Here is a 12734-nt window from a genome sequence, read left to right as displayed (position 1 = left end):
CAGCACAGGGTCCTCCCCCGGGAGCTCAGCACAGCGCGTCCCATTCCTCACAACTCAGCTCATTGCCCCCCCCGGAGCTGAGCACAGTGTTTCCCAGTTCAGTTCGTGCTCCCCCCTCCCCCCCCCCCCCCCCAAACAGCGCGGCCCCGCAGCGGAGCAGCCGTGGCAGGGGAGAGCGAAACGAGGGGGGCGAAAGGGGGGCGTGGGGGGTACCCTCCCAAAAAAATCCTCCGTGCAAACAGCCCGTTTCCCAGGGCAGGAACGGCGCCCCGCAGCGCTTCCCGCAGCCCCGCCCGTCCGGCCCCGCACGGCGTTATTTAAGCATGTCGGTACAGCGCGACAATAACCGCCACACTTTCGCCTTTTTTCTTCATTTTTTTTTTTTTTAAAAATGTAAATATTCCCCCCCCCCCCCCCCCCCTCCTGACTCAGCGGCGCTGTCGCAATCCTTCCCACTCCGCAATTCACCCGCGAATACAGCGGAGGGGACCGCAGCCCCCTGTGTGTGCGTACCCCCCCACCCCCCATAAAGCGCTGTGACCCCGGGGGGGCCGCCCTCTGACCTCCCCCCCCCCCCATCATCCCGGGAGGGGTTCGACCCCCAAAACTGCGAGCGGTCCCGTGAGAGGGGGCACCGCGGGCCGAGCATCTGTGCCTCAGTTTCCCTATCTGTGTGTATTGGGGGGGGTGAGAAAGGGGCACCGCCGTGCACAGAGCGCAACCGCTCCCCCCTTCACCCCCCATTTAAATAAAGCGGTGGTGCGGCCCCGCGAGAGCGTTATGGAAACGGCGCTGCTCCCCGTTGTTATTTAAAGAGAAGGAGGAAAAAGGAGGGGGGAGGGAAGGGGGGGAGGTGAAAAATAAGCATGAAAAATAAACACTCTGTCTCTCTATGTATATACATATATATATACATATATAAGCAAACCGAGAGGAAACAAACCAGCACAAGTTCGCTCCAGTGCCGGGAAGCACAGCCCGCCCCCCATCGCCCCCCTCCCGCTCCCCAGCCCCGCAACTCACCCCGCGGCTGCGGGCGGAGGGAACGCGGAACCCCGCGGGGCGGCAGCGCGGGGCGGCCCGGCCCGGCTCTGCTCGGCTCTGCCCGGCCCGGCCCGGTTCCACTGCCGGCCGCGGCCTCCGCTGCTCCCGTGCCAAAGGAGGGCAGCACTGCCCGCCCGGCCCGGCCCGGCTCAGCACGGCCCGCACCGCAGCACGCCGGGATCTGTAGTCCGGAGCGGGGCAGCGCTGCCTGCCGGGACTTGGAGTCCCCGCCTCGGCCACAGCGGCGGCGTTCTGTGCGTGATTTCCTGCGAAACGTCGGGTTTCCAGACGCTCCTTGCACCAGGGTTGTGCAGCTCCTTGCAAAGTGCCGTGCGTTTCCTTACGCCAGCTCTTTGCCCCAGGGTTGTGCAGCTCTTTCCATCAGGGTTGTGCAGCTCTTTGCACAGCACCGTGCAGCTCCCTGCACAGGGATTGCTCAGCTCCTTGCACCACTGCTTATTGCTTACCGGGGGTCAGCCGTGAGACACAGAGAAGCAGCAGTGTGTCCCTGCCTGAGGCTCGGGGCCGTTTGGGACCCTCGGGGAGGAGATGCCCCAACACTGCAGAGCTTCAGTGTGAGATGAGCTGTGCAGGTGCTCTGCAGTGGGGAGCAGAAACCTCCCAGGGCTGCCAGCACCTCCCAACCCACAGCCAGGAGTTCCCTGGGCATAGACCAGTTTGCAAGGAGCAGATTGAAGGGCAGGTGACACACTACAGCAGCTGGTCACCATCCGACCAGGACATGGGTGTTGGACCAAAGGTGATGGGACCCTTTGGTGCTGCATCCCCTGTGCATCCCTTGCATGAAGGTTCTGACCTCTCCCAGCCCACAGCACACAAAATATTGCATCCAATTCCCACTGCACTGCTGGCATGAACCAGTTTTTAGCTGCCCAATTGCAACCACTCGACCATCTCTAAAAGAAAAAAAGGCCCTTTGATTTACTGCAGCTCCAAATCACACCAGGGATGCTCAGGTTGTGCATTGGGTGCATTAGAGATGCGTTCCTGTGGTGATGGTCCCCACATCCCCAGCCTGGAATAGTGGTGCACAATTATTCCTTGTTTTGGGGATGAGGCAGGAGGGGCTGTGCTGCTCCCCCAGAGCTCTGTGCTGTGTTGCAGGGAGCAATGCCCGACCCCCTCCTGCTCTGCCTGATCCCCGCATTGCTGAGCTAGGGCTGCACCAATATTTTTGCACAAGGCATGGAGGCGTTGGTGTCCTTTCTCAGGTGAGATGACAGAGCTACTGAGAGACCTGAGAAGGAGCCCCAGTCATGAAGAGCTTCTAACAAACCACGCTTAGGGCTCCTGTGCTGTGGGATCTGCCTGCTCCCCGGGAGCAGAGATGGCTTTCGGGGAACCCCTCAGGGAATTCCTCTCCCCAGAGCTGTGCTTGGGGTGTAATAGCAACACCACGGGTATCTGAGGCCCCTCAAGCAGGGGCTGGATGGTGGGACCCCTTGCAGCAGGAGGGGCTGAGGCACGCAAGCCATCAGCCTGTGCTCTGCCACCACCGAACAAATTCAGCTCAGAGAGCGTTGAGGCTCTGCAGTTTATTTGCAACAGGAGACTGAGAGCACAGCCTTACACAGAAACCTCGGAGAGACAGAGAGCACGTAGAGGAATGTAAAGGCCCATAGGAAACCCACAGCAAGGCTCGCTCAGAGCAGGAGGGGGCTGCATTTTGCTGCCCCACTCTTCTACACCGACTTGGCGAAGCCGATGCGGTTGTACGCCATGTCAAAGATGGTGTAATACTCCTTGAGGAAGACGTCGCCCAGAATCCAGAGCGGCTGCCCGTTCTGGGATGGCAGGTAGGTGACTTCGATCCCAACGGTGCAGTACCCATCGTTCTGTAAGGGGAAATAATGGGGAGTCAGAGCCTGGGGAAGCACCCGGACCCCGCAGCTGTGCAGGGAGGGGAGCATCGCTGTTCACCAGGAGCATCAGGTCTCTGCTGGACCCCTGGGACCTGGGAGGACAATACATACATTGAGGACGTAGGCAGAGGGGGTCAGCGGGAGCTGCTCCCCATTGATGATGAAGGAGATGGTAGGCAAGCTGTGGATCATACTGCAGTCAACTGCGTACTGTGGAGAGAGGGTGATGGGGAGATTATGGCTGGAGCAGCACAGGGAGCAGCACTGGCTGTGAGGCACAACACTTCCCAAGGCCCAGCTGTGCCCCTGCTTCACACACAGCACTGTGCCCTGCAGACACCACCTGAGTTTTGCAGGATTTGTCCGAACCCAGGGCTTGTGGCTCAATTACAAACCCCACCCTGACCCAAACACCTTCCTTACCCCATAGCTGGTCTCCTGGGCCCCCACAGCCTTCAGGAATCTGCTCAGGTACTGCGCAGGCACAGTGAGCAGGAACGTCCCTGTGTCCACGATGGCCTGGCAGCCCTGGCTGCACCAGCCCATCGCCGACTGTCCGATAGTAAACCTGAGTACAGAAAGGTGGTGGACGTCACTCTGAACCCCCACCAGGCACAGAACCCACCTTGTCCAGGTCTTGGAGGCCAGAACCTGAGGCTGCACACAGCTCCGTCAGGGATGGATGCAACTCACTCATCGATCGCCACCTGCCAGTAAAGCTCCTCAGTCACCGGCGCCCACACGATGTCCCCAGTGAACAGCTGAGAGTCCACTCCTCCCAGCACGAGCTCTCCTCCATAGTTGTAGGTGGGATTGCTGCAAGAACAACACAGTTAGAGCAGCAAGGAACCTGCGTGGGGACAGACAGAGGGACAGAAATGCAGGTGGGCTTTACCGAGAGAAGTAGAAGCTGAAGATGGGCTGCTTGAGCTGGTGCTGCTGCAGCATGCCCTGCAGGGGGGTGGGCGTCCCTCCAACCGCGAGCGCAGGGTAAGCCATCCCCATGATCCCATCAAATTGGGCGTAGTAGAACGGCTGGGTGGGCTCATCCCGGCTTAGCCCAAACTCCTGGTTTCTGACTGAGATGGTCTGGATCTGGAGGGAGAGGGAGCGCCGCGTCAGCCTGTGCACTCATGCAAAGAGTGCAAAGCCCAGGAAGGTAAAATCGAAGAGTGCTCAATAGAAGGGTGCAAACCCAAAGATTGCAAACAGAGAGTGCAAAGCCAAAGAGTGCAAAAGCAGAGTGCAAAGCCAAAGAGCACCCTACAAGGTTGTAGCTGGTGAAAACATTCCTGGACACCTGGCAAAACGGTCGGCAGTCATGCAAACAAAGCAAAAAATCCAGCTGGGTAACTGAAGGGAGCTATAATCACTTTTCATAGCTTCTGCCCATCTCAGGACCTGGTTTGTGCCATGCTATGTGCATAAGAGATATGCAGATCGCTGCCCCCAGCCCGTCCCCCCGGCGGCGCACCCACCCGCAGTGTGTCGTAGCCCAGCACCACTGTCAGCGTCCCACTGCCGTAGGACAGCGTAACTTTCTGCCCGTTGTTGATGAAAGTGGAGGATGCGCTGGGTTTGAACTTGGCGTGGTTTCCTGCGGGAGAGACGAAGCAACAGAGCTGCTGGGGGTGCTGTTGCTGTGGGGCTCACCGCCGCTCGGGGGACAGATGGCGAGGGGCTGCGGGGCACCCACCGCATGCCGGCGTGTTGCAGAGCGTGGAGGGCACCCACAGGTTGGAGGAGCCGGTGTCGAAGAGCACCAGGAAGTTCTGCGGGGGGGTCCCGATGCTGATCTCCCCGAAGTAGGAGGACTGCGGACAGAGGTGGGTTACGTCATGGGACGGGGCTCAGCTCCGCCTCCCCACCGTGCGCCACGTCCCGGCGCCTTGCGGCAGTGCTGCGGATCCCCTCAATCTTACAGCGATAAGATAGGAAAGGGGCTGAGCGACCTCCTTCCAGATGAAGTGCTATTAGGCATTTCTGGTGTCCCATATAGAAAACCACAGCCTTTCAGGCAGCTGGGGGAAAGCTTTGCTAAACTCTGACCCAAGAGCTTAAAAAAAGTCTGTTCCACTCTCGGAGGCCCAGGGCAAACAGATCGCTCTGACACCAGGAGGGGGGCAGGGGAAGCAGTGAGAGAACTCACATCCAGGTGGGAGGCCATCGGCTCGTACACAACGTTGTTCTTGCTGAAGTTATATTTCTTAACTGGATCGTGCTTAATTTTCTTCAGGTATTCCTCCAGCACTCCTGCCTCCCTCATTTTCTCCCGTATGGACTTGCCTTTCTTCAACTTGATCCTGCGCAGAGGGGGTGGAGGGGAGAAAAACAAAAAGCAAACCAAAGAAAGCAGGAAATGAGGTGATTTGGGAATTTTCAGATGTCCTCTCCTTTGGGTTTCCTTGCATCTTGCCGTGCTGCGAGCCATCTGCACAGCATCTCTGGGCCAAGGGCAAAGCCCGGGCTGCCGCTGGCGTGGCTACGATGGGTTCTGGAGATGCACGTGGCCAGGTGCACCGAGAACCACATCCCCGAGCAGTGCTCAGGTGCAGCACACACATGTGATGAACGCAGCCGGCCTCTGCTCCCCGAGCTCCCCCCAGCCCTGTGCTGCTCCAGCACACCCACCTCACCAGCCCCTCTGTGAGCTGCAGGCACAGCACGGCCAGCACGAGGCACTTCATGGTGCGGCCGGTGGCCATGGTGCACCCGTCTGGAGAGCGCAGCAGCAGGCTGAGCCGCCTGGCCTGGCTGCCTTTATACTGGCATGCACTGACCGCCTTATCTGCGTGCCTCTGTTTTCCATTACCGCCGAGTGTAACCCTGGCTTGAAGGGTTTCTTTGTATTTTGGACCACGAGGAACTTGAGAAGTTTTTGTCATTAGTGGGGCACCCGGATGGGAACAGAGCACCTCGCACCTTCCACAGCCAAATCAAAGTGCGGCCACTCGATAAGGGCCGCCCTTATCACAGCGGGGAGAGGAGTTATCGCTCTGCCAGCACGCTGCACGGCTATCTGGATCCTTCCAAATCGCTTCAACCTTTCCCAAAACAAAGGCTCTCACAGCTCACGGTGCAGGATGGAAACTGGCTTGCAGGAAGACCCAGCGCCGTGAGGACGTTGAGGCCTGAAAGAGAAATGGGCGCTGAGGCTGAGACTAAAAAACCCTTCCATACTTTGCTCGGTGCCATTGCTGCAGACGTGCCTGCAGCGCCTGCCCAGCAGCCATTCATAGAAGGCCTGGGGTCAGAAGGGAAGATCCCTGAGTTCCAACCCCCGGCCCACCCCACAGCACCCTGCACACCATGGGGGTTCATTGCTGCCCCCAGTAGCTGCTGCCTACCCAGCACCGCTGTCACTGCACTCATCCCACACTGCAGCTTTGCACATCTTGTGCTCCCTTGGGAGCGCCAGGTAGTGTGTGTCCTTTGCTGGATACTGAGTATAATAAAGCAATTATCTTGTTTGCTAGCAGGATTGATAGAAAGATCAACTTATTAAGATTGGATAAAAGGCAAATTCTGGCTGAAAGCAAAGAACAGTTATCAAAACGTCAACATACCGCGTGTTATCTGCAGGTCCCCAGGGGACTCAGGCTTGCCAAAAGACAAAAGGAATAAGATGCCCTCTACAGCACATGCAAACATGATACTTTTGTTTCCTTTTGACCCCTCAAAAGTTAAACAGCATCTGTTTGCTAAGTCTTAGTCCAACAGGAAATGGGGAATTCCACTCTCTGCCATCAGAGATGGCGCATCCTTGTAGGGGCAGAGCTCACCTGCACTGCTGGGCATGGGCATGTGTTGGGGCTGGGCTCTGGGCACGTCCTGCTGCTCCTGTTGCACCAACAGACCGAGCAGCTCTCAGGAGAGCACTGCACCAGGCTGCAAACGGCTCTGGAGTCCAGCCTCTGCATTCCCAAAGAGCAGAGGCATTCCCAAAGACATCGCAGTCACCTCTGACTTCTTGGTCTGCTCTAGGCTTTTCCTACCTGTGGCAAAAAGCACGGAGAGGTGACTGGTCCCAGTACCAGGGCAACTGGCCACCCCCTCTCCTGGACCTGTTGGACACAAGATACTGTGATATAACCTCAGCAAATGGGAGCACGGAACAAAGGGAGCGTGAGCACAGGGCAGCTCACACAAGCACCGTGCCAGCTGGAACCTCTCCCGAAGGCACAGACCTCCACCTCCCAGACACCGAGCGGAGATCTGGGCAAAGCCCGCCTTCCACATCCCATGGGCTTGTGCTGGGAAACGTGTAGCCAGAGAGGGCAGGGATATCAGACCTGTGGAATGAGGAACGATGGAGCATTTGGAGCCTGAGATGTTTGCCTAGCACCTGGCTGCTTCCAAGCATTATTTTAGCTGCACAACACCCTTGTGTGTGGTTGGATGTTGAGTTTGCTCCTGCCATAAATGGACTACCTGCAGCAAGCCTGGCTGTGTCCTCTGCTCTTACCCCCTCCCTTTTATTATGTAGGTATTATGAAGAGGTAATATTTTCAGCTTCATTCGGTTTCATTTGTACCAAAAAAAAAAAAAAGAGAAAAAAAAAAAAAAAGGAACATACGGACTGTGAAATAAAAAAACAGACTAGATATGCTTAATCTTATTTTCACTGCTTTAATTTCTTCACAGTATAGTCTGGAAAGAAACCCATCTTCAGTGCAAAGATTTCTCAAGAGAAGGGGTCTGGGCTCTGTGGGGATGGAGATGCCCCAGTGCACAGAGCTGTGGCACGGCACTGATGCTGCCTACACAGCAGTGGCAAAGCCCACCCGGTTGTTGCCCATGTCATAGATGGAGTAGTAGACCCTCAGAAAGACATCTCCAAGAATCCAGAGGGGCTGCCCAGTCTCGGAGGGCAGGTAGGTGGATTCAATCCCAACAGTGCAGTAGCCGCTGTTGCTCTGTCAAGAAGGAATAACTGTGTTGGAAAGCTCTGGCTGCACAACTCCAGCCGGCGCCCTCCAGCTGTCCCCCAGCCCAAAGTCCCCCTGGCTGCTCTCCCTCAGGTTCTCATGCTGTACCTGGAGCATGTAGGCAGAGGGAGGCAGGGGGAAGCTGTAGCCGCTGATGACGAAGGTGAGGGTGGGCATGTACTCGATGTTGCTGCAGCTTGCCACGTACTGGGGAAAGAGAAACCACCACAGGTTTGTGCCTGGTGAGTTCTGTCAGTGATCCATGAACCCAGACATGCACACTTTACAAGATCCATCATTTCCTGTGCGGGATTAGAGCAAAGCCTCAAGGATGTGGTTTAGTGGGGCACTGGTGGTAGGCGGGCAGCTGGACTGGATCATCTTGGAGAATTTTTCCAACCTCAGTCATTCTCTGAAACTAGATTTCCAATGCTCCTCCAACCCAAGTGCTCGACAGCAACTGCTCACCCACGATAGATGCATCTCCCGCCTCTTCCCCCTCATTTTCCCAGCCCACTCTCCCTACCTGGCCGTTGCTATCAGCTTGAGCTCCAATGTACTGCATCAGCTTACTGAAGACCTGGTTGGGAACGGTGAGGAGGGAGGTCCCCGTATCAACGATCCCCTGGCAGCCCTGGCTGCACCAGCCACCGTTCTGCCCACCAACAGTGAAGCTACGAGTAGAGAAAACAGGCAGCTCATGAAACTCCCTGCTGCTGCAGAAGGAACACAGGGACACGGTATGAGGAATGTTCTCTACAGTTATACATCAGCATTGTCAAGAATAGCCCTCAGAGCCCAGAAAGCCTGAGATTTGAGATCCCTGAAGCCACCAGAGGTGACAGAAAGATTCCTCCTATGGCCGCAGATCTAAGAACAACCAGAGCTGGTGTGGAGGAAGCCGGAGAAAGCGACACTTTACTCTTCGATCCCGATCTGCCAGTAGGTGGTCTGGATGACAGGAGTCCAGAAGATCTGCCCCGTGTACAGGTTGGGGTTGACGCCGCCGAGGATGAGCTCGCCACCTTGGCTGCCCTCCTGCCTGCGGGAAGAAGACACAAGTGATAGAATCATAGAATCATGGAGTGTCGGAGTTGGAACGGACCTCTAAAGGCCATCCGGTCCCGCGGCCTGCAGTGCACAGGGACACCCACAGCTCCATCAGTGCTCACAGCCCCATCCCTGCCCCTGGGGGATCTCTGGGGATGGGACATCACCACGGGCAGCCCATGCAGCGCCTCACCGCCCTGACTGCGGAAGACTTTGTTCTTATAGCCAACCTAAACCTCCCCTCTTTCAGTTTGAAACCATTTCCCCTCATCCTATCACACAGACCCTGCTATAGAGTCTGACCTCTCCTTCTTACAGCCCCTTTAGATACGGAAGGTCACACTCATGGGTATCAGTAGAGATCAACAGCTACCAGTACCAGCCAGCATGCCAGTAAGTAGAAGGAGTTGGGCAAACAGGAGAGGAGGAAGGAAGCATCAGCTGACAGGCTCTCATGAAGGTTTAAACAAGAAAAATAACAGAATATCCTTGGGAAGCACAAAGGCAGCACAAGGTGAAAGGAAGAACAGGAGCATCCCTACCCACTCAGGTAGAAGCTGAAGATGGGGGAGTCCAGCAGGTTTTCCTGCAGCATTTTCTGCATCACAGTGGTGGCTCCACCAGCAGAGATGGCAGGGAAGGCCAACCCCAGGATGCCATCGAAGGGAGAGTACAGAAAGTTGGTGCCAGGCTCCGTCTCGCTCAGGCCAAACTCCTGGTTTGTGACGGAGATGCCCTGGATCTAGGGATGAGGAAAAGAGGCAGAGCTGCTCTGAGAGCACAGCATGGAGCACTGTGACCCACAGGCACAGTAGGCCAAGCAGAGGGGCTCCATCCTGCAGCTGTAAGTGTACATCAGAACAGGGGACTGAGTTAGAGCCAAGAACAAAGTTCCCCTGATTTGCTCCTAAGGGAACACCCCCAGCCTCCAGAAGTGATCAGCCCATGTTTTTCCAACTGCGTATCCTCGGCTCAAGGCTGCAGGGCAAAGTTGGGGCACCCCTCACTCCCCCCATCTGCAGTGTCACTCACTGTCACTGTGTCGAAGCCGAAGATGCCGGTGAGGCTGCCGGATCCGTACTGCAGGGAGAAGAACTCATTCTGAGTTGAAAATGTGGAGGACTCATTGGGGTTGAACTCGTTGTGGTTGGCTAGATTGGAAAAACAAAGCAGAAGAGTAATCGTTCCATCCAGGGGTGCTCAACCAGAGGCTGAGTGGCAAGAGAGGTTCAGGGCAAGCAACAGGGACCTGCAATCAAAGCACACACGTGGGCTGCTTTTGATAAAACAGGTGGTAATCATTGCTTGTGGTAAATAAAACAGTGGCAGCCAGAAGTCCCCCTGCTGCCCAGGACCCCCCTTCCTCCCCAGGTGCTCACCGCAGGCCTGGCTCTGGCAGAGTGTGGAGGGCACCCACAGGTTGGAGGAGCCGGTGTCGAAGAGCACCAGGAAGTTCTGCGGGGGGGTCCCGATGCTGATCTCCCCATAATAGGACATCTGGAGGAAAGGGAAAAATTTTTACCCCGTGCAACTCCTCAGGCATGCATGCTAAATCTCAGCCCATGAAGCCACAGGACCGCAGGTTTCCTGGGGCTGCAGGGTTTGCCAGATTCCTGCTGTCTGTTTCCAACAGCGCTGTGCACTGTGCCCTGAACACGGCCTTGCTCTCTGCTGCTTCTCCCACCAGTGCAGGCACGGCACAGCAGCTGTGTTTACAAGCAGCACAGAGGCACGCGGACCCTTCCTGCAGTGCCACTGTCAGTGTATTTCCAAAACAGAGTCCACAGCTGAGCAGCTCCATCAGCACTCACACAAATACCCCTCTTTTCCTGCACGACCACGAGAACAGCTCCTGAAATGAACCTGGTTCAAGGTCTTACACTGAACTTCCCAGACTTCTCTATTCACGTCTCCTTTTCCCCCCGCTGTCCCCAAGGGATGGATACTCACATCCATGCTGTTTGCCAGGGGCTCATAGGCAGTGGCAAAGTTGCTGAAGAACTTGTAGGCAGGGTCATAGTAGCGGTGATTGGCCAGGTAGTCGTGGAGCACGCCGCTCTCCTTCATCGCCTCCCTGATGGACTTGCCCTTCTTCAGAGGAACCCTGCAGGCAACGAGCAGCAGCCATCAGCTCAGTGTGACAGGAAGCAAGTTTCCATCACACTCCCTCATTTTTGCTCTCCGTTGGTCTTTTTTCCCTCCCTCCCTGCCCTGCTTGATGCTCACCTGCATGCAGGCCCCAGTTAAAACCCAGTGCTCCCAGTGCACGTTTCACATTGCCGCCCTCCCGACTTGCCACTATCCCAGGGGCAGCCAAACCCTCCCTGCTCACCGCAGCAGCCCCTCACAGAGGTGCAGGCACAGCACAGTGAGGATCAGCCACTTCATGGTGAGCTGCTCTCGCAGGCCGTTCCAGTAGACCTCCAGAACTCTACCTGCACCCTTATATACCCCACCATGGCCCCTATTGCCTCCACCAGTGCCATGCACGCAGCCAAGGGTTATCACTGCAGCCCAAAAATTCCCCCGCGGTGCTAAGGAATATCTTGGAAACTCTAAAGTCAAATATCAGCAGCAAACACCCATCTGTTTGCAAGCTATTCCTTGAAAGAAAAAGAAACAGCCGATAAGAGCGACCCTGTAAAATTAAGCAAAAGTCCTAAGAGTCGAGTTTGCTGCTGCCCAACTTCTTTTTGACTTGATAGGGTTATCAAAGACTCCCTTGAAAGAAGGGGAAAAGATTTCATTGTGTTTTCCAGGAATACGATGGAAAGAATAACACGGGTTATCAAGAGCTCTGTTATCTCCCATTTCCATTCCAGTTCTTACCTCTTGCATTTTTGAAAGTCCCAGAATGACCCTGGGGGAAGGAAACACAAGGGCTTGGGTTGGAAAGACACCACACGCCAAGGCACGCTCCCTTTGGAAGGTGCAGATGGCTCCATTGGCTGCTCTGAGATGCTCTGCTGCTGGGAAGGGCTGTCAGGAGGGACTTTCAAAAGGCAAAGCATTAAACTGCCCCTGTGCACAGTGAGATCATAGCAGCTGGAAAAGCAGGCAGATCCACTCCATACAGAGCGATGGCAGAATCCATGGGATGGGCCAACAGGGTTTGTGCCCTAAGAGATCTCATAGAAGGGCCAGTGGTTCAGAAACTCAGCTGCCACGTTTACCTCTCCCTCCTTCAGAGGTGCAGGGGCTCAAGGAAAAGGAACACAGCCACGCAGAGCTGTTGGCACCATTGGTTCTCTCCTCCTCAGCTGCACAATTTAGGAACACACTCCATGACAAACATTGCATGTTCTGCCTTACTATCAGAAGTACAAAATAACTTTCAGCTCAAATGTAATCTTATCATTGAGGTCTGGCTTCACCCCTTGGCCAGAACAAGAGGAACAGAAACAATGGGATTGACCGGGGACGCCAAGGGACAACATTTCCATATGGACTGGATTGGCTTTTTATGGAACCTATATCTCACCTTCAGAGTCCGTAAGGACGAGACAACGGACCCAGTGTCTGCTCATGGTAGAGGTGCACAATTTACTGCCACCTGCAAAAAAACCCAACTGTGCCCTAGAAAAGAGGCTGGCTGCTGGTGGCGCCATCTCCAGGGACAGCTCATAGGTAATTCCCCCCTCTGAACCGTGACCATGTTCAATAATTGCCACTTTGTCTTTCTTCTTTCCTGAAGGCTCAAGATCATCTGTATTTAAAAAACAGCAAACTCAGAGCATCTTCAAATTAGAGTTTGTAATACCTAATGCTCGTGGGTCCTTGTTTGTTTGCAGTAAGAGAAAGGAGCAGGGTACAACTCAGAACAGCAGGT

The 12734-nt window shown here is 55.6% G+C and overlaps 2 protein-coding genes across 3 annotated transcripts; both read right to left on the bottom strand.

Annotated features, from left to right (window-relative positions):
• Window positions 1–2585: 2585 nt before the first annotated feature.
• On the bottom strand, window positions 2586–5643 carry LOC122187124 (pepsin B-like). The gene is made up of 9 exons (XM_042884391.1): window positions 5559–5643; window positions 5077–5230; window positions 4624–4741; window positions 4406–4524; window positions 3823–4022; window positions 3621–3743; window positions 3351–3495; window positions 3039–3137; window positions 2586–2900 (listed from the first exon to the last, which is right to left on the bottom strand). The coding sequence occupies exons 1-9, from the start codon at window positions 5630–5632 to the stop codon at window positions 2748–2750; spliced, it is 1185 nt and encodes a 394-aa protein (XP_042740325.1). The 5' UTR covers window positions 5633–5643; the 3' UTR covers window positions 2586–2747.
• A 1893-nt stretch (window positions 5644–7536) lies between these two features.
• On the bottom strand, window positions 7537–12521 carry LOC122187109 (gastricsin-like). Of its 2 annotated transcripts, XM_042884366.1 has the most exons (10): window positions 12387–12521; window positions 11735–11765; window positions 10856–11009; window positions 10285–10402; window positions 9938–10056; window positions 9448–9647; window positions 8778–8897; window positions 8382–8529; window positions 7964–8062; window positions 7537–7843 (listed from the first exon to the last, which is right to left on the bottom strand). In XM_042884366.1, exons 1-10 carry the CDS (start codon window positions 12511–12513, stop codon window positions 7688–7690), a joined length of 1272 nt encoding a protein of 423 aa, XP_042740300.1. In that variant the 5' UTR covers window positions 12514–12521; the 3' UTR covers window positions 7537–7687. The 2 variants fall into 2 exon arrangements, with proteins under 2 accessions (XP_042740300.1, XP_042740301.1); XM_042884367.1 differs by lacking the exons at window positions 11735–11765; window positions 12387–12521 and adding an exon at window positions 11238–11536.
• Window positions 12522–12734: the final 213 nt, after the last annotated feature.

The sequence above is a fragment of the Lagopus leucura genome, unplaced genomic scaffold (genome assembly GCF_019238085.1).
Source record: "Lagopus leucura isolate 7727_CA_CO unplaced genomic scaffold, USGS_WTPT01 Super-Scaffold_100043, whole genome shotgun sequence".
In the NCBI taxonomy this organism is placed as follows: Eukaryota; Metazoa; Chordata; class Aves; order Galliformes; family Phasianidae; genus Lagopus; species Lagopus leucura.
This window is presented reverse-complemented; position numbering and strand designations above follow the sequence as displayed.

Coding starts and splice junctions, on each gene's coding strand:
- LOC122187109 (XM_042884366.1), bottom strand. CDS start 12,513: ATGGCGCCACCAGCAGCCAGCCTCTTTTCTAGGGCACAGTTGGGTTTT. Junction 11,766..12,386: donor CGTCCTTACGGACTCTGAAG/GTGAGATATAGG, acceptor TCCTTCCCCCAG/GGTCATTCTGGGACTTTCAA. Junction 11,010..11,734: donor GACTTTCAAAAATGCAAGAG/GTAAGAACTGGA, acceptor CGTTGCCTGCAG/GGTTCCTCTGAAGAAGGGCA.
- LOC122187124 (XM_042884391.1), bottom strand. CDS start 5,632: ATGGCCACCGGCCGCACCATGAAGTGCCTCGTGCTGGCCGTGCTGTGC. Junction 3,138..3,350: donor CCCAGGAGACCAGCTATGGG/GTAAGGAAGGTG, acceptor CTCTCTCCACAG/TACGCAGTTGACTGCAGTAT. Junction 2,901..3,038: donor CCTCTGCCTACGTCCTCAAT/GTATGTATTGTC, acceptor TTCCCCTTACAG/AACGATGGGTACTGCACCGT.